Raw genomic sequence first — 16,840 nt, forward strand, 5'->3', positions numbered from 1 at the left:
CTTCTGCCCGCAACCCCGCATCCATGCATACCCATGACTAGTTGCGCCTGAAGGGTTCTTATGAGCGGGGAATGAGACGAATTATTGCCCTCACAACCTGCCTTATCACGACTGAGTCATTCTTCATTTATCGTAGATGATGCATTTATCTCCTCTTCCAAGTCGATCTCTGTTTAATCCAGCCATTTCTTTCTTCTCCTATAGCTTCCGACACAGCCATGAGCCACGGTCTTTCAACTCGCGGCAGCATCGCAGCCAAGCCGGACGATGGCATGCTTCTGTGGAAAATCGTGCAGGACCTCTGGGATCCGGAATCAAATCCCAAAGGCTATGTGAGCTTGGGAATCGCGGAAAATACTCTCATGCACGATAGACTGTCGAAACACATCCACGAGAATCTAGCAGTTCCAAACCACTCGTTCACGTACGGCGATGGCATGACGGGCTCCAAGCGTCTGAAGGCATCACTCGCGCGCTTCCTCACAGAGCGACTTCACCCAGTGACGACCATCGAAGCGCAACATATCTCCGTCACCAATGGTTGTAGTTCGGCGATAGAACATCTTTGCTGGGCGTTGGGCAACCCTGATGAAGGCTTCCTCCTCGGTCAACCCCACTACGGAGCGTTCCTTCCGGACGTCGAGTATCGGACGGGCTGCAAGCTAGTACAGGTTCCATTCCACGATGTTGACCCGTTCGGATTGGATGCCGTTCAGAAGTACGAGGAGGCATTGCTGTCTGCCAGGGAGAAGGGGACCAAAATTGCCGCTCTCATCCTGTGTCACCCCCACAATCCTCTTGGGCGTTGTTACCCGCGGGAGACCATCATCGAATTGATGCGGCTGTGCCAGAAGTACGATATGCATCTCATCAGTGATGAGATATATGCTCTCTCTGTCTGGGAAAACACAATCGATACGAAGCCAGCGCCGGTTCCTTTCGAATCCTGTCTCTCCATTAGCACAATAGACATCATGGACGCCCATCGACTGCATGTTCTCTGGGGAATGTCCAAAGACTTTGGTGCAAATGGCCTCAGACTCGGAGCCATAATCTCGCAGCACAATCTGTCGTTCCACAGCTCTTTGACCCCCGTCGGCATCTACAGCTCACCTTCCGGACTCACGGACCATGCAACCGCTAACATCCTCGATGACCGCGAGTGGGTCGATGGCTACATCGACGAGAACCAGCGCAAGCTTCGAGAAAACTTTGATCTGGTGGCTCACTGGGTCACAGAGAACGGGATCAAATACGCCCCCGGGGCAAATGCCGCATTCTTCCTGTGGGTTGATCTCGGGAAAGCCTATCGCGAGCGCCGTCCGGGTGTAGAAGTTGAGAATATCAGCACAGAAGTGATGCGCGCGTTGCTTAACAAGAAGGTGTTTCTGGCATCTGGGAAGCAGTTTGGCGCTGAGCAGCCGGGATGGTTCCGGATCGTGTTTTCGAACAACAAAGAGCTGCTGTTGGAAGGCCTCAAACGAGTTGCTGCTGCGTTAGACGGTTAGACTACTGAACTTGATATGATCTCATGTCTTGGGGCGGTTGATCCAACTTACTGGGCTTTCTTTGCATGAGCGCATTGTGACAGTAGTGAGTCTTGGATTCTCGGTGTATCATCGGACAGATACTGTTGTTGATAACTGAGATGAGCTGCTTATCATAACAAAGAGAAGGTTTGTGCAAGATTACTTTCGTAGAAATTCTCCTACCACTATACCAAGCTTAAATGATCCTTGCGTTGATCACCAAAAGCCCCTGTTGGAGCAGGATTATGCGGCATGGGTCGCGGTTAGATAGAGCTGGAATGTATCGGCCTACCTCGTCATTTAGTACTTCAATAACCAGTTCCATTGGGCAGATCAGTGTATTACGAGTGAGGCTGATAATTCAGCACAGCCCTGCGATGATTACCAGAGGAAACCACTCGGCGGTTGGCTGTCTATGATGTGGTGCCATTCTTGACTCGCTTAGCGTTCCTGTTGCTGCTCTGATATGGTCCTGGCAACTGTCACGGTGCGGAGCGCGCGGGGACCGTTGAGTGCTGTGGTCTGGCATCAAGCCCTCAGCATTTGAGTATGAAAAATCGTGCCTCTCCAAATTCGCATGTTCAACAATTGACGGAACACTTTGAAAACCAAAGCGTCGGCGACGACTTACATGAAATGGGCTTGTTGGCTTATACCTGCGCATTCTTCGGGTGAAGGCGGCCCCTAAAATGTCACCGTAAGACATCGACCGTTCGCGGATGTATTTTGATTATTTTCTCTTGAAGATGACCAATAATCAGACGAATTCGTTGAGTAATACCAAGGAAATGGTACAGCTACCAACATCGAAGGCACGCAAATGCTTGCATTACATCGTGTTCGAGGCCAGCAGTGTCTGGATAGTTTTGCCAATTGCGGTAAGGCCTCATTCTCCTGGCTGGGCTGCAAGGATCCTTGATCGACATCCGCCCACATCTGCTTAATGCCTCCAGACATTAGGAGATCCCTGCGAACCCGCGCGGTTCCCACCGGCGTGCTAGTACTGCCCAGTTCTACGTCAAGATTATTTATTGACTTGATGTTGGATTTTGGGTCAGAGCACAGTGTTCTTAGTGTATACGGTGTGCATTCATAGCAGACTTGAACCTCTGGACACATCACTGACTCCGAGGCCATTGTTGCAGGTGACAGACATCTTTACTCCAGCTTTGGGAACCGGTATCACTCAGTTGTCGTCGTTCAAAGACGAGTGTCACATAAGTACCCTAGCTCATAGAGAGGATACAATTCGCTGTTAAACATAGATGACTGATCGCTGCGGCGTGACCGAAATCCTTCTCACTTCGTTCATACCGATGACAGAGTACACCATTGCAATGGCGCACTAGAAGACTGCGGTATGTCCAAAGGGGCGATGTGACCCAAGATACGAGCACCCCACGCATGAACATTGGTCACAAGTCACAACAAGCGTAACCGAGAGACCACACCTTGGGAACCCATGGCAAAGAGGGCTGAGTGGTTACGTTCATCCGAAGACTGGGGTTTAGCTCGGCCCGGGGTGCAGTGACGTTAGGAAGGGGTAGGCAACTTACCGGGATACCAACGATCTGGATCGCGTCATGTGTAATGTACTTTACCAAACTTGGAAGAAAACAGCCAACTTCAGTCTACATGAATCGGTGTAGTGGATTTCGGAACATGAGGCCTGCTCGGCTTTCGGAACGCAATGCACGATGAAAAATCGAAACCCCTAATGCCAATACTGTCTAGTGCCTAGTATATACACATCATGTAACTAGATATAAGTAGGTAGGATCCGCCGCATAGGAATGCTACTCTAACACCATCTTAAACCATCGTCACTCTTTTGTATACAAAGCCAACTGAAGTCCCAATCCAAAATGGTTCTGCCCACATTCGTTCTTTCGGCTGCACTAGCTACATCTGTGGCAGCTTATGATACCCTCCTCAACTTTCACGGTGCCCCCGAAGTCGAAACCCGCAACATCGACGAGATTCACAAGGCTGCTATTGCTGAAGGGGGTGTGGTTACTCTCTGGCACGGAGGTGATGAGAAGACCCAGCAGGATGCCCTGAAGGAAGCTTTCGAGAAGCGCTTTCCGGGGATGACTCTCAACCTCACCGTCGACATCTCCAAGTACATCGATGGCGACATCGACCGCCAGCTGTCGCAAGGCAACGTTTACGTTGACAGCGTAATTCTTCAGACCCTTCATGACTATCCCCGATGGGATCAAGAAGGTGCTTTGTTGCGCTACAAGCCATTGGACTTTGACAATATCCACCCTGGCTTCCGCGATGTATGGGCTTCATGGTACGCCGTTGTGGTCTTTGGATGGACCAACATCTGGAATGCCGAAAAGGTGTCCGAAGGTCCTATCGAGTACTCAGACTTCTTGAAGCCTGAGTACAAAGACAAGTTGGTCTTTACCTACCCGAACGATGATGATGCCGTTCTTTATGCATTCGACCTGGCGTAAGCAACTACCTTTGTCAAGTCCCTCCTCTCTACACGAGTACTAATCGGTAGCAGTATGCAGCAGAATGGATACAGTTGGTTCGAGAACCTCCTCGCCCAAAACCCTCGGTGGGTCCGCGGCACTGCCACCCCGACTACCGTCATGGGCCAGGCCAACAACTCATACGCCGTCACCTTCACCGGTGCTCTCGGCCTGGCACCTACTGCCCCCTTCAACGTTTCTATTCCAAAGAATGGTTTCTTCGTGACCTGGGGCCAGCGCGCTGCGATTCTCAAGGACGCCCCCCACAAGGAGGGCGCGAAGCTTCTTCACAACTTTTTGCTCAGCGAGGAGTACCAGAGTCCTAATAATACCGGCATGTGGAGCGTCCGCAAAGATATTCCTGCTCCTGCTGGCTTCCCCGATCTGATGGATGTCAACTCGACCAATCCGATCGACTTTGAGCGTTTCATGGCGGATCGTGAGCGCGTGGAGAGACTGAAGCTTTTCTTTGAGAGCAAGATTGGCTCCGCTCAAGGACTAAGCCCCTTGGTTGATGATCTGTAAACTTGTGCCTAGTCACATAGTTATTACAAAGCAAAGAACATTGCTTGCTCAAGATTAGGTCACAGAAACAAAAGTCTATAGGTTCTAGAAAGCTTTATTCTACGCCAGGCCACCCGAACTGCCGTCCTAGTCCGTCCAGCGTCCCCTAGCTATCACATACGACCATACCCATTGGAAAATTCGGGATCCCGTCCGCTCTCCCATAGACAAGCTAATGAGGGCCGGATTAGTAGTTGGGTCGGTGACGACCAGCGAATACCTGGTGTTGTATGTTTTTTTCTCGATTTTGGGACGATATTTTGGTATCGTGAAGTTTTGGAGTCGTGGTTGGCCACACGCATAATTTGACGCCACATCAAAGCTCCAAGACCACGATTCTTATTCCATGCGACTTGCCTGATATCTTGCTCCCTTTTCTAATACTTACAGTCCGTGGGATTCAAGTTCCAAGTCAATTGGTGAATGCTTCTGTGGAAGCTTGGAGCTAACCTCAACTCTGGGCCGATGTACATCACTTAGCTTTTCTTCCCGTACCTCGTGGTACCTCGTGCGATGACGCAATAAGTCGGCAAGGTTGTTGAAATCGGGTGACGTGATATGGTGTAACCTTTCAAAGTGTGATCCGGAATTCATTCAAGTGAGAATCGTGATTGTAGCAAAACTATTGGAAGAAATGCTATCGCCACCGGATTGTCACTTGGAAGATACATTCGACGATACAAGGCTCTTTTCCATCCACCATATCGTTTTACTGAATGAGCCTGATATCTTCAAGGCTTCAGGAATCCATAGTGACCGACCTAAGGTTATGCCTTCCCTGTCGTCTATGGTTCTTGAAACTGGTGGGATCATTGATGTGCTGACAAGAATCGCCTTAGCCGCTGAGCTCCAAAGAGCATTGCCCTAATAGGCTCATAGCTAAACGCTCTTGCAACACAGTCTCAGGAGAAAGACAGTGCGAATGTTGCTTCTGTTGGAATAAGGTAGTCTCTACTTCACCAATACATTCGAGAGCACCGGAGTGATCCTCCCTTGTGGCCGAGGCTGGGCTGACCTCAGCATCAAGTGATGTTAAGCCGAAGGGCAAGCAGTCTGTATAACCTCAAACACAGTCTGTGTAACCTGAAGCATTGCGTTTGGAACAAGATAGTCTGGACCTTTCATTCTTGTTCCCTTTCTGCGAGCGGCCAAGAACACATGTCGCCACCGAACATGGACTTGGCGACAGACAGCTCCAGCCAGAGATGGTGTATGTTCTGCCAAGAGCCATGTACCGCCCAGAACCCATCGATGGAATGGAAGGGTTGGAAGAAAGTTCCACATGCCTGGAGACCTGTATGGTACATGGCCTTGAAGCCTGGGACTGGGCCATGGCTCGGCACTTCAAAGAAGGGATGTATCCAGACTGCCGAGCTGATCACTCGATCCCCTCGGCCCGGTTGGTCGGATGACTTCACGCGTCTCTATCACACGCCGGAAGCAATGCTGACCCCTTACGGCACCCCTCTCATCCGTTGAACACACTGTCTGGGCCCGATGTTGTGGATGCAAGGAATAGGTCTTGTGGCTTGCTGAAAGATCAACCATTCTCAATGTGAGGCTACGCCATGAAGCGTGGTCAACGCATCTAGGGAAAGAACTATCAAACGTCATTCGTGTGCCGATGGGGTTATAATGGCCAATAGTTGTGTGATTCGCCATGGCCCCTAAGCCGGAAGCATGCAAAGGGAACCGGGTACTTGTCTTACAGGTCGGCGAGAGGCAACATCCAGCACCACGGAGATGGAAGGTGCTCCGTCTTTGAGAACTGTTGATCTTCCTTTTGCACTTTCATCCTCTTAAGACTGTCTCAGAGGAAGAACAAGCATTGGTCTTCCTTGTCGAGGCACAATAATCGAACAGAAAGGAAGAATTCCAAGGACGTGAGATGCTCAACCAAAATTTAGGAATGACATCACAGTATGAGCATCAGGAATCATTGCATAAGCAGAAGGATAGTCCATTTTGTGCACGCATAGTTAGAGTTAGAACACATAGCTACTAGTACGCTAAGAGTCATTGGTGGCAGAGAAGCTGAGGAGACGCGCTGCCCGCGCGCCAAGAGCGCATAGTTAAGGCCGTGAGGTCTAGTACCTGGCATTTTCTCTGTAGCTTGAAGCCCACCATGAGCAAGGCGGAGGTACCAATGAGGCGGCAAAATAACCACAAACTCCACATCAAGAGAATGGGAGCTGGGAACTTCCGACACCCTATCAAATAGCTGAACCTTCCTAGTCAAAGAGCTTTTGTAATGTTTCTCTCTTGATTTGTATTAATCCAGATAAATCGACCTGAGTCTAGATGGAAATGATGCGGACTTTGAGTTGAAAACGTTGATCTTCAACTTGGACTTGCCGATTGAAGTTATGGGCACCAAGTCGAGCAATGTTCACAGATCGGGCCGCAGTTTGGCACTACGATCGGAATGCAATCTCTGGGGCGGTTGAGTCATCTCGTTCAGTTGCCTAGCACGCCCATGACATGGAGTTTCCTCTCCGCAATGTACGGCCGCAAACGTTGTCTCGGGCGGTGCCATTGACGGAATCTCCCTTAGGTAATTGCTAAGACCTCGTCGTCCCGCTACGGAACAAGCTCAGTCCGATGATCGAAGCCGGCTCAACCACCCCGCTGTCGATGAATGCGGCCCGCTGGGAACTATCCGCTGACATATTTCCCGTGAGCCTAGCCTGCCCGCCAAGCCACGGCTAGGCTGTATCTAGCTCTTGTCACTATTGCCTAATAGTCAGCTCCCATAACGTCTAAGTTGGCTCGAGCTCTGTGAAAGTGTTGCTCCCGTTGAATGTGGGGTCAGAGGCTATCTTGAATTGTACTGATTCGTGGATTCTAATTTGTCTTAGACAACCAACATCGTCCACGGGAAACTCCAGTAGACCCTGAGACAGCTCAGACCCAACCACATCCACTCCCGCCACATGCGGTAACAAGTTGAAAGAGGAGTCAACAAGCTGTCCGTTTCCAGCTCCTTACAAGGGAACTGCGGCCTTTGGGAGAGGGAACTGAAGATGGGGCGCTCCGGGAATGACAGCAGAGGAGACGCCTCACCCGCTCAGCATTCTTGAGAGGAAGATTCCGTGGGACTTGTGTGTCTTACTGGACTTTCTGACTCCTTTCAACTTCTTTAGCTGGAGCCCGGACGGGAGTGTCTCGCCGCGCAGAGGCGTTTCCAAAGAGATTCCGTGTAGGTTTTCTTTGGCTATGCGGGAGCGTTGCCGTGTCGTCATATCACACCGATGAATCCTACCATCACTGCAAGCCTTGCCCCGTTACACAGAACCTCGGACAGTGAAAGTCTCTCATCTTAACACAGGAATGATTTACAAGATGACGGGGCAGATCATCACCTCATCTCAGACAGGCACAGGCATCGGGCCCGGTGCATGTCGGCTAGATGATGGAAGGCTCCGTTACCATGGTAAGAGCTCAAAGATTTATGCCGAACCCACCATCTCGATGCCGCGCGGTAGTTCAATCCGGGACAGCCAAGATGCCCCGATGTTCTTGGGGTCTAGCTTTACGCCCTGGCGGCGCCTGACATCAAAATTGAGACAAGCGGTGATTTTGTCGAAGACTTTGCCTGCTGATTGAAGGTCTGGGAGGAGATGGAGGAGGATAGTGGGATGCCGAGGAACGCGGCCCCTTCTAGATCAGCCCAGGCCTGCGACGTCAAGATCGGGACCCATCCCTTAGCGTGCCTCCACCAGTTCGTCCGTCCGCCTCGAGCCTTACGGAGGGGTCCTTGTTGTCTCGTCATTTGTCTTTCGAAGTTGGAAAAGAGGCAATCCCTTGCAGTTGATGTTCTGGAATGATACTGTGTTGGTTCACGAAGACGAAGAGCGTTGTACAACTCGAAATAGTCGGGGCTTCGGATGGGGCTCCTAGCCCACGGAAGAAGCCATGCTCAGCAAGCCACCCGACGCTTACCTCCAGCCTCTTGTAGGATGATGCTCGTTTTCAGACATTTCGAGGGCTTCTCGGCATCGAACCTCCAGGACGTTGAAATTGTGGGTATCGTGGGCTCGAAGGCAGCATCTCAATTTCCTATAAGAAGCATTGACGACTCCCGTCTTGTCGCATCCATCTCCTCTTCATCAGCTCACACAGCATCTCAACACTCTATACTCAGACACATCCATCTGAACACTTCTTTTCACAACTACTATCTTATCAACAGATCCTCTTCGTTCGAAGCCACCCGCCATCATGCAGTCCAAGATCTTCACCGCCGCGCTCGCCGCCTTCTCCTTCGCTTCAGTCCAGGGAGCTGTTCTTCCTCGCGCCACCATCACACCTGGCACCATTGTTACCCCTGGCGTCTCTTTCAACCCTGCTGAGCTTGGAGCCAACGAGCTGGCTTTCCGCACTCTCCAGGTTCTCACCGGCCAGATTGCCCAGACCACCGCTCTCGCCAACAGCCTTGCCCTTCAAGCCACCGGCACTGCGACAGCTGTAAGATAATCCCTCGCCAAAGTTGACAAGATGTACATGGATCTAACATGAGCACTTAGGCCGCTGATCAAGTTCAGGCCGTTGTTTCTCAGCTGAGCGCCAACGCCGCTGCTATCGCTGCCAACGTCGCCAGCATTGTTGCTGCCGCTCCCACCGCGATCCCGAGCGCCCCTGCTCCCACCGTTACTGCCCCTGCCACTCCCGATGTTGGAGGCCAGGCTGAAGCTGTAAGATGAATCATCCACTTCCATGGTTCCAATACTGACGAAATCATCACAGCTTGTCCGCCAGGCGCAGGCTCTTGCCAGAGCCCTGACTGCTCAGATCGCCGCTCTCCAGGCTCAGGTCACCGCCAACGCTGGAACCGTCGCAGGAATTGCCCAGAACGCGATCCTCCTCCCTGCTTTGGCTCAGGCCCAGGCTGCCGCTGGTACCACTCTCGCCACCATCGGAACCGCCAGCAACCTTGCTCTGACTACTGCTGCTACCCTGACCGCCAATGCCCAGGCCATCGTCGACCGCGTCCGCAACGCTCAGGTCAAGCTCAACCCCGTCCTCGTCATCGGTGCCACCCCCGATGTTCAGTTCTAAAGAGCTCAATAACTCTCTACAACACTCTCTTGCCCGGCTTTTCGATGATGTCTCATCTTAGCCGGCCAAAAGCTTGAGCAAGACTCGCAGAACTTTCAACAATTGCAGCCGAGTATTTGGAATTTGGAGGATGACAATAATATGACAAAAGGGGAATTGACTTACCATTATTATGGACAATAACGACCGCATCGTCTTTAAACAAGACCTACGCTCCTTGACGGATGGCTTCTGAATAATTAGTAATATTTTATCTAGCGATAGGACTATCTTTAATACTGCTACAATCAAGATAGCACCCAAAAACCTACTTACTTCTAATGCTATAGTGATAATCGAACCGTTCCAAAGACTGATATACCTTGTTTCTTTCTCCAAGTTGAGGTCTTTGGTGGACAATTCTTTATTTGACTCAATTTTTGCGTATAAAGCAAGGATGCTGCATTTAATTGAAGACGTCACTGAGCCATACCTCCTGAACCTCTGGCAAGGCTTATTCAAATGCACCAAAAGAACGACCTTAGCAAAACTGGCTGCTGTCAAAATATCCCCTTATTTGAAGGAACAGTGTCGTGAATAAGGTGATATGCTTGAAAGCGTAAAGATGGCGTGTTTCGCGTAAACAAATTGCCTGCCGGCGTAAGGCCCGAAATGGTTGCAAGTGGACCCTCCGAAGCACCGGAAATTCAGGGGCGGGAGCGGGGCAAGCTCCGGTTTAACCGCTTTCGTTCAGATGGCACAGTAGACATGCATGGCCTGGTTTGTTTGGTCTGCTTCTGTCCTGCTTGAGAGTGGAAAGTTTCTGTGGCCTTCAGGTGAAGACCACAAGGCCACAGGACGGCCCATGGTCAACTCTTTTACACCCGCGCGCCAGCACCATCCCTGATGCTACTGGTGGGATCCCCAGAACATATCGGGAGATCCTCTCCTGGCCCTACAGTTCTGAACCCCTTTCATCTTTCGGCCGAAGGAAGCGAGGTCTCCTAGCCAATACGCTGATTCTCCGTTGCAGGGGAAGGAGGCTCCCGGATCGTCGGCTACTATGGTACAAGCCTCTAGCATTAGGTAGATTGGGGCGGGATGGAAGCGAGGAGTGGCGTACTCCGTACAAAGTAAGGAAAGGTCAAGAGAACGAACATTGATAAATGACCAGTTTCCCGCTAATATGTCCAACGGTCTGGCTTTGATCTCTCTTTCGTCGTCTCTTGCCATTCAATTCCATTCTTTTCTTGTTACCTCGACGTAACATTTCACGTTCTTTTTCTTTATTTTACCAGTCTATCTCTCAACCAGTCTCTCATTTCCAAAATCCTCGCCAAAATGCGTTTCTCGACTATCACAGCAGCCGGCCTGCTCGCGTCCGGCGTCAGCGCCAACTTGCACGAGCTCGCCGTTGCTGCCGGCAAGAAGTACTTTGGCACGGCCACGGACAACTCTGAGCTCACCGATACGGCCTACGTCGAGATCCTGAAAGACGCAAAGATGTTTGGCCAGATTACCCCTGGTAACGGCCAGAAGTGGCAGTTTACCGAGAAGAGCCAAGGCGTCTTCAGCTACACCTCCGGCGACGAGATCGCCGACTTCGCCAAGACCAACAGCAAGCTTCTCCGCTGCCACACCCTCGTCTGGCACTCCCAGCTTCCTACCTGGGTATCTTCCGGCACCTGGACCAAGGAGCAGCTGACCTCCATCATCGACACTCACATCTCCAACGTCGCCGGCCACTACAAGGGCCAGTGCTACGCTTGGGATGTCGTCAACGAAGCCCTTAACGAGGACGGTACCTACCGCGATAGTGTCTTCTACAAGGTTCTCGGAACCGACTTCATCCCTATTGCATTCAAGGCCGCCGCCGCCGCCGATGCGGACGCTAAGCTTTACTACAACGACTACAACATTGAGCTGGCCGGTAACAAGCAGAAGGAGGTCCTCAACATCATCAAGAACATCAAGGACTCTGGTGCTCGCATCGACGGTCTTGGCCTCCAGGCCCATCTCATCGTTGGTAGCGCCGGTTCCCGCACTGCTCTGAGCGCCGTCCTCCAGTCCTACGTCGACGCCGGTGTCACCGAGGTCGCCTACACCGAGCTCGACATCCGCCACAAGGCTATTCCCGCCGACACCGCCGCTCAGGAGCAGCAAGCCACCGACTATGTCAGCGTCGTCGGCGCCTGCTTGGATATCGCCGAGTGTGTTGGTGTCACCATTTGGGACTACACAGACAAGTACTCCTGGATTCCTTCCGTCTTCCCCGGTACCGGCGAGGCCCTCCCCTGGGACGAGAACCTTAAGCCCAAGCCCGCCTACACCAGCATCTCTAGCCTCCTCGCCGCCGCCGGCAAAGGCGGTGCTGCCCCCGCCACCTCTGCTCCCGCAGTTGCCACCAGCGCCGCCGCCGCCGTCACCACATCCGCTGCTGCTGCCGCCACTACCTCCGAGTCTGCTGCCGCCGAGCCCTCCGTCCCCGCTGCTGAGTCTTCCGTCCCAGAAAGCTCTGCCCCCGCTGCACCGGTCACCACACCCAAGGCCAGCGTCCCTGCTGCCACCCCTGCGCCTGCTACTACCCTCAGCACTGTCGTGAAGAGCAAGTGCGGCGGTGGTGCCACTGCCGAGGCCGCTTCCGGCGCCCCTGCTGCTGCCGCCACTGGTGGTGCCGGTCGCTGGGCTCAGTGCGGCGGCAACGGGTTCACCGGCTCTACTACTTGCCAGTCTGGTCTCACCTGCCAGAAGCAGAACGACTACTACAGCCAGTGTGTCTAAGCGGAAGTTTTCATGTCATCAAGGAAGGATGGGACTTGCAGGGGATTGCTCAGGATAGCATCCCATTGAGACGGTCGAAGATTCGTGTATATATCTTTGAAGCCAAAAAGCACATATACTTCACATGTTTTGATCAAAAGATTAAGCGCTGCTCTGTGAATTCGGACCCATCTAATCCGGAAAGCTAAAATCCACGCCTGAAAATGACAGTTGATTGACACTTGGAATCAGAAGTAGTAATACTGACCTTGTTGGAAGTATCCTATACATGGACATATTTTGTGCCAGAAGTAAATACAGGTTCTCACGGATGACTCACTCTAAGAGCATATTGGCCCACGCCGAATGCGTCATCTTCAGAAAGAAGACTGGTATTTAAGGCAATTTCGTGTGAAAGAGTCTCGCTCGTGAATCTTTTCATCGCAACATACGTAACGCTCATCGAGTTGTTCTGGATCAGACTTCATTCTTCCAACATCCCGTCTCAGCACCCCCCCCCCCCCCCCGGGCTTCATTGCCACCTACCTCATTTATATTATACTAAACAGGCACCGCAACTGCTTGCTACTAAGGGCTCTTCCAATCCATCTGAGGTACCTATCTGAACACACCATATGTCAGATTCCCTCTCAAGTTCTAAGTATGGCGTCACCTATCTCTACTGCAGAACCCAAAGGCGAGCCGTCCCAACCTGAAGCAATGGTGGACAACGGCGAAGCGACAAAACTCAAAGAAAAGCAAGCCCATTCGGAAAATCCACCAGCGCGAACTTTTCATTACGAACAACTTCCTTACGACCTTCAATACGAAGTGCTCCGCTCACTCGACTACTCTACCGCAACTTTACTGACATCCGCAAATCGTTATTTCCACAATGTACTTTCTCCAATGCTAGAATATGCGGTTCCCGTCCCCGAACGACTGGAAGGATGCAAAAAAGTCGACCAAAACACTCGAAGTAAATTTTGGGCTTGTTACAGATGTCTAAAAGTTCTTCCGAGGTCATCTTTTGGGGATCAACACGCAGCCATGAAAGGCTCACAGCGAGCAAACGCACAGACGTTACGTAAATCGCGCCGCTGTTGGGACTGTGCCATCGAGAACAACTACTACGCGGACCTTCGACCTGTCAAGAAGGATAGAGTCTTGTACTACCCTTGCCATGACTGTGGACTTCTTGGCACAGAGTTCAACAGGTGTCGGGGCGAGCACGTATCCCGCAACGTCGTCAACAGACAGTGCTCCAAAGACAAGCAACTCTCGCCTTTGGAACGTCTTTCCACGGGAATTCTCCAGCAAACTATTGGCTACTTGGACTGCCTTGACACCATACATCTACGCATGGCTAGTTGCTCGACGATGCATCAAATCAAGCTTGATTGGGTACCCATCCATAAGCGCTTTGCCTTGGTTTTGACGAAAGAAGCGCCTCTCATTGAGTTGGTATACCCAGAGATTTTCAAGCTTAAGGACGAAAGTGCCAGCCCGGTTGCGAGGGAGATGCCTAGACAGGAACACCCGTACCCTTGCTATAGCTGCTTCAAAGTTAAGATTGCCGCCAAATTTCCCAGCAAGACTCTACAATTTGCGCAGGAAGAGCCGAATCGCTTCTGGCAGCGCCGGTGCAAAGATTGCTGCACGCTCGCGGCTAACGACCAGGAGATATTGACTCTGTGGCTCCAGCGTCGCCTTTGCTCTGACTGCGGGTTGGTGAGGGTCAGGGGGGAAGCTTGCCTTGGTTGCGCAGAGGCACAGGATACTTGCTGAAAACGCATTCGGCCACGACGAGTCTGAAGCGAAACTACAGTACCTAGTCACTTCGACTGTGAAGTAAGAGAAATACCTTAATAATAGCAATACTAGAACCTGGGATAGTTCAATCAAAAGAGCTTTCGAGTGACCCCTGCGACTTGATATCTACTTTATTCAACACAGTTCCTGAAAACACATCGCGGCTGGCGCAGACCGGGAATTTTAATGCCACACCAACCCTGACTTATCAATATCATCCCATCCTCTGCCAGTACCGCTTCACCTATGACTGAGGCAGATTTGGCGAGTGCATCGGACTCCCGTAACTCTCATGCCGGTGTCCATGTCCATGTTGATGACTAGGAGCTGGCGAGTCTCGGCCCTGCTGATGATGTTGCTGGTCATATGGTGAAGGTGACCCCATCTCACTCCTCGCCACAGCTGCTGACGCATCCAGTTCCGAGTATCGGTGCATGTTGCCTTGGTGATACTCTGAGCCAGGCGACATTGTTGGTGGTGGCGATGTGCTGTAGGGAGGCTTGTAACCTATTGGTGGCGAGGTTGCTGCATACGAACTCGTCGCGCCGGTGTATTGCGGTTCCATCGGTTGGCTTGGGGTTTCCGCCTTTTCGGCCAACTCTTTCTTCAGTTTTTTGTTTTGGTTCCAGAGCCAGAAGGTCGATATAAGGCCGGCCAAAAGGCAGACACCGGTGACGACAGCGAGGCCAATGGTGGCGCCTTTAAACGCGGACTTGTCATCTGTGGTTCCATCGGTGTTCGTCGTGTTCGCTGTGCACACAGCTTCCTGGGTTGCGATTGTGAACGCTTCATTGGTACCACAGCACGTGGTGTTCGATTGACCACAGCAATACTTGGCTGTGCCGTCGTTACATGCGGTCATGAAGCTGATGTTACTCGGATTCCCGCCAGTCTGAGACACAAGGTCAGTCATTATTCTACGTGTATAATTGCTGGATGTAATTCCAGGGGTTTGTTACGTACCTGAATGTCAGTGCAGACATGGTTGCAAGCCTTGCTCTTCCAGGTCTTGTCGGTACAGAAACCACGTTGCGGCTGTTGTTGACGATTGATACAGAGACCCGAAGAGGAGCAGATGTCTCGTTGCTCTGGGGGGCCGTCAAGAGCACAGCAACTAGAGAAGACTCCCGCTTGGTTGATACCGAGCTTGTTGCACGGAACGTACGTCTCGTTATCCGCGAGGGTGCCGTCCGGTGCGTAACACGACGCTTCTTGCGACAAGACACCGAGAGAGTAAAGAGAGAGGCCCAAGACCACTCCTAGCATTGAAGCCAACATTGCGAAAACGGGACTGGGCGGAATTTGAGTCGCTCAATATCGAGTCGCAAACGGCATTGGTCGGGTGTTGAGGAATGAGAAGAAAATCGGAAGAAGCAGAACCGAAACCCCCAGGGGAAGGGAAAAGAAAAGGCACCCACGGATTGAGGGGGACTTCCCATCTCTATGAAGACAGGCCCTACCCGCGTGTAACATAACAGATGCATTCTCTGTGCAACCACTTCCTCCTCATCCCAAGGCTTCCCTTCCCGTTGTCTGACTGGCACAATTCAGGACAAAGGGAGGGGGGCTCGGTCTCACGCGCATACAATATGCCCTGCACTGTGATGTTCAACACCAACATGCAGCCAACGCAGCCCCCAAGCTATCTGAAATAGGCAGGCCAGCCGAGAATGTTCAGCAATCGAACCTAGTCCACTCTGCGCCAGTCAGATGAACTGTTGGAAGCAGAAGGCAAGATCCCGGTCGAATTGGCCGCCTGGCCCACTCTTCGTGCAGAGCTGACCGGCCAGAGACCACACCAACAGGCGGACAAAATGCAGAACTTCCACGATGAAGCGGTCGGCTGTGGCCGAGGAGGGGGTGAGCAGCTTACTATGTGGTGCGGGAGAGGGCGGGATGACACGCTCTATTCGCATTTCCGGGTCGACCCCTCTCCGGGCAACCGAACGATGTCTGGAAATCGACTGTCAACGTCTTTGGTCTTTGACGCGCTTTCATTGAGCAGAGTATTAAAAGGATAGAAAAGTTCATTTTTGGCTCTGACTTTGTGCCACGAGGAAGTGCAGTCGCGAATCAGAGCCAACCACAGGATTACAATCCCAGCGTCGATTCTTGAGGCGATGTGGCCGAGATTGCTCTAGTGCTGATTGTTGAAGGGATCAGGCTCGCCCCAAAGCCACAGGGCTTGGCAGGCCACACGAGCTGCTCTTCCAAGCATGGAAAAGTTTGCGTGTTTGCCTAGATTGCACTGCTTGTCTGTCAGCTTACACATCTGACAGGAGATCAACCCTCCTGCAGGACGTTAGTTCTCCTTCCTCTCTGCCCTGGTGCCAAATAAAACCCACCTACCAGAGCTGAGAAGATCTCACACAAGCAGCATCCAAGTGATGACTTCAATATTACTATGTACTCTTTTTTTTAAGTAACAAGGAGGCGACTGGGTAATCGGAATGACAATTGAGTTGAATACTTTGGTTGACTCGGCTTTTGATCAAGGTAATGTCGACTTAATTGCTAAAGCACGTATAGAAGAGCCTCATTTCAGCGTTTGCCCAGCGCTTTTGCTATTCTTTTGGCTGTTCCGAATCCTAGCAACTTTTGACGACCCCTGAGAATGTTAGCAAAGAGATTTTGCTCGAGAACCTAGCCTTG

At 51.7% G+C, this 16,840-nt stretch overlaps 6 protein-coding genes across 6 annotated transcripts; 5 read left to right on the forward strand and 1 right to left on the reverse strand.

Annotated features, from left to right (window-relative positions):
* Positions 1–218: 218 nt before the first annotated feature.
* On the forward strand, positions 219–1,508 carry BDP55DRAFT_545293 (pyridoxal phosphate-dependent transferase; the record flags this gene model as incomplete). Its single annotated transcript, XM_060568557.1, has 1 exon — positions 219–1,508. The coding sequence occupies one exon, from the start codon at positions 219–221 to the stop codon at positions 1,506–1,508; it is 1,290 nt and encodes a 429-aa protein (XP_060433713.1).
* Positions 1,509–3,394: 1,886 nt separating this feature from the next.
* On the forward strand, positions 3,395–4,540 carry BDP55DRAFT_545071 (ABC transporter; the record flags this gene model as incomplete). Its single annotated transcript, XM_060568546.1, has 2 exons — positions 3,395–3,990; positions 4,048–4,540. 2 exons carry the CDS (start codon positions 3,395–3,397, stop codon positions 4,538–4,540), a joined length of 1,089 nt encoding a protein of 362 aa, XP_060433714.1.
* A 4,260-nt stretch (positions 4,541–8,800) lies between these two features.
* BDP55DRAFT_725402 (uncharacterized protein) lies at positions 8,801–9,637 on the forward strand (the record flags this gene model as incomplete). The annotated part of the gene is made up of 3 exons (XM_060579008.1): positions 8,801–9,046; positions 9,106–9,273; positions 9,326–9,637. 3 exons carry the CDS (start codon positions 8,801–8,803, stop codon positions 9,635–9,637), a joined length of 726 nt encoding a protein of 241 aa, XP_060433715.1.
* A 1,320-nt stretch (positions 9,638–10,957) lies between these two features.
* BDP55DRAFT_545333 (family 10 glycosyl hydrolase) lies at positions 10,958–12,397 on the forward strand (the record flags this gene model as incomplete). The annotated part of the gene is made up of 2 exons (XM_060568561.1): positions 10,958–12,037; positions 12,251–12,397. The coding sequence occupies 2 exons, from the start codon at positions 10,958–10,960 to the stop codon at positions 12,395–12,397; spliced, it is 1,227 nt and encodes a 408-aa protein (XP_060433716.1).
* Positions 12,398–12,895: 498 nt separating this feature from the next.
* Positions 12,896–14,242, forward strand: BDP55DRAFT_652472 (uncharacterized protein). The gene has a single exon (XM_060574113.1). It carries the CDS (start codon positions 13,040–13,042, stop codon positions 14,162–14,164), a length of 1,125 nt encoding a protein of 374 aa, XP_060433717.1. The 5' UTR covers positions 12,896–13,039; the 3' UTR covers positions 14,165–14,242.
* A 190-nt stretch (positions 14,243–14,432) lies between these two features.
* BDP55DRAFT_544977 (uncharacterized protein) lies at positions 14,433–15,454 on the reverse strand (the record flags this gene model as incomplete). The annotated part of the gene is made up of 2 exons (XM_060568535.1): positions 14,433–15,080; positions 15,152–15,454. The coding sequence occupies 2 exons, from the start codon at positions 15,452–15,454 to the stop codon at positions 14,433–14,435; spliced, it is 951 nt and encodes a 316-aa protein (XP_060433718.1).
* Between the last annotated feature and the right edge of the window lie 1,386 nt (positions 15,455–16,840).

The sequence above is a fragment of the Colletotrichum godetiae genome (genome assembly GCF_030913485.1).
Source record: "Colletotrichum godetiae strain CBS 193.32 chromosome Unknown BDP55scaffold_7, whole genome shotgun sequence".
NCBI classification, from domain to species: Eukaryota; Fungi; Ascomycota; class Sordariomycetes; order Glomerellales; family Glomerellaceae; genus Colletotrichum; species Colletotrichum godetiae.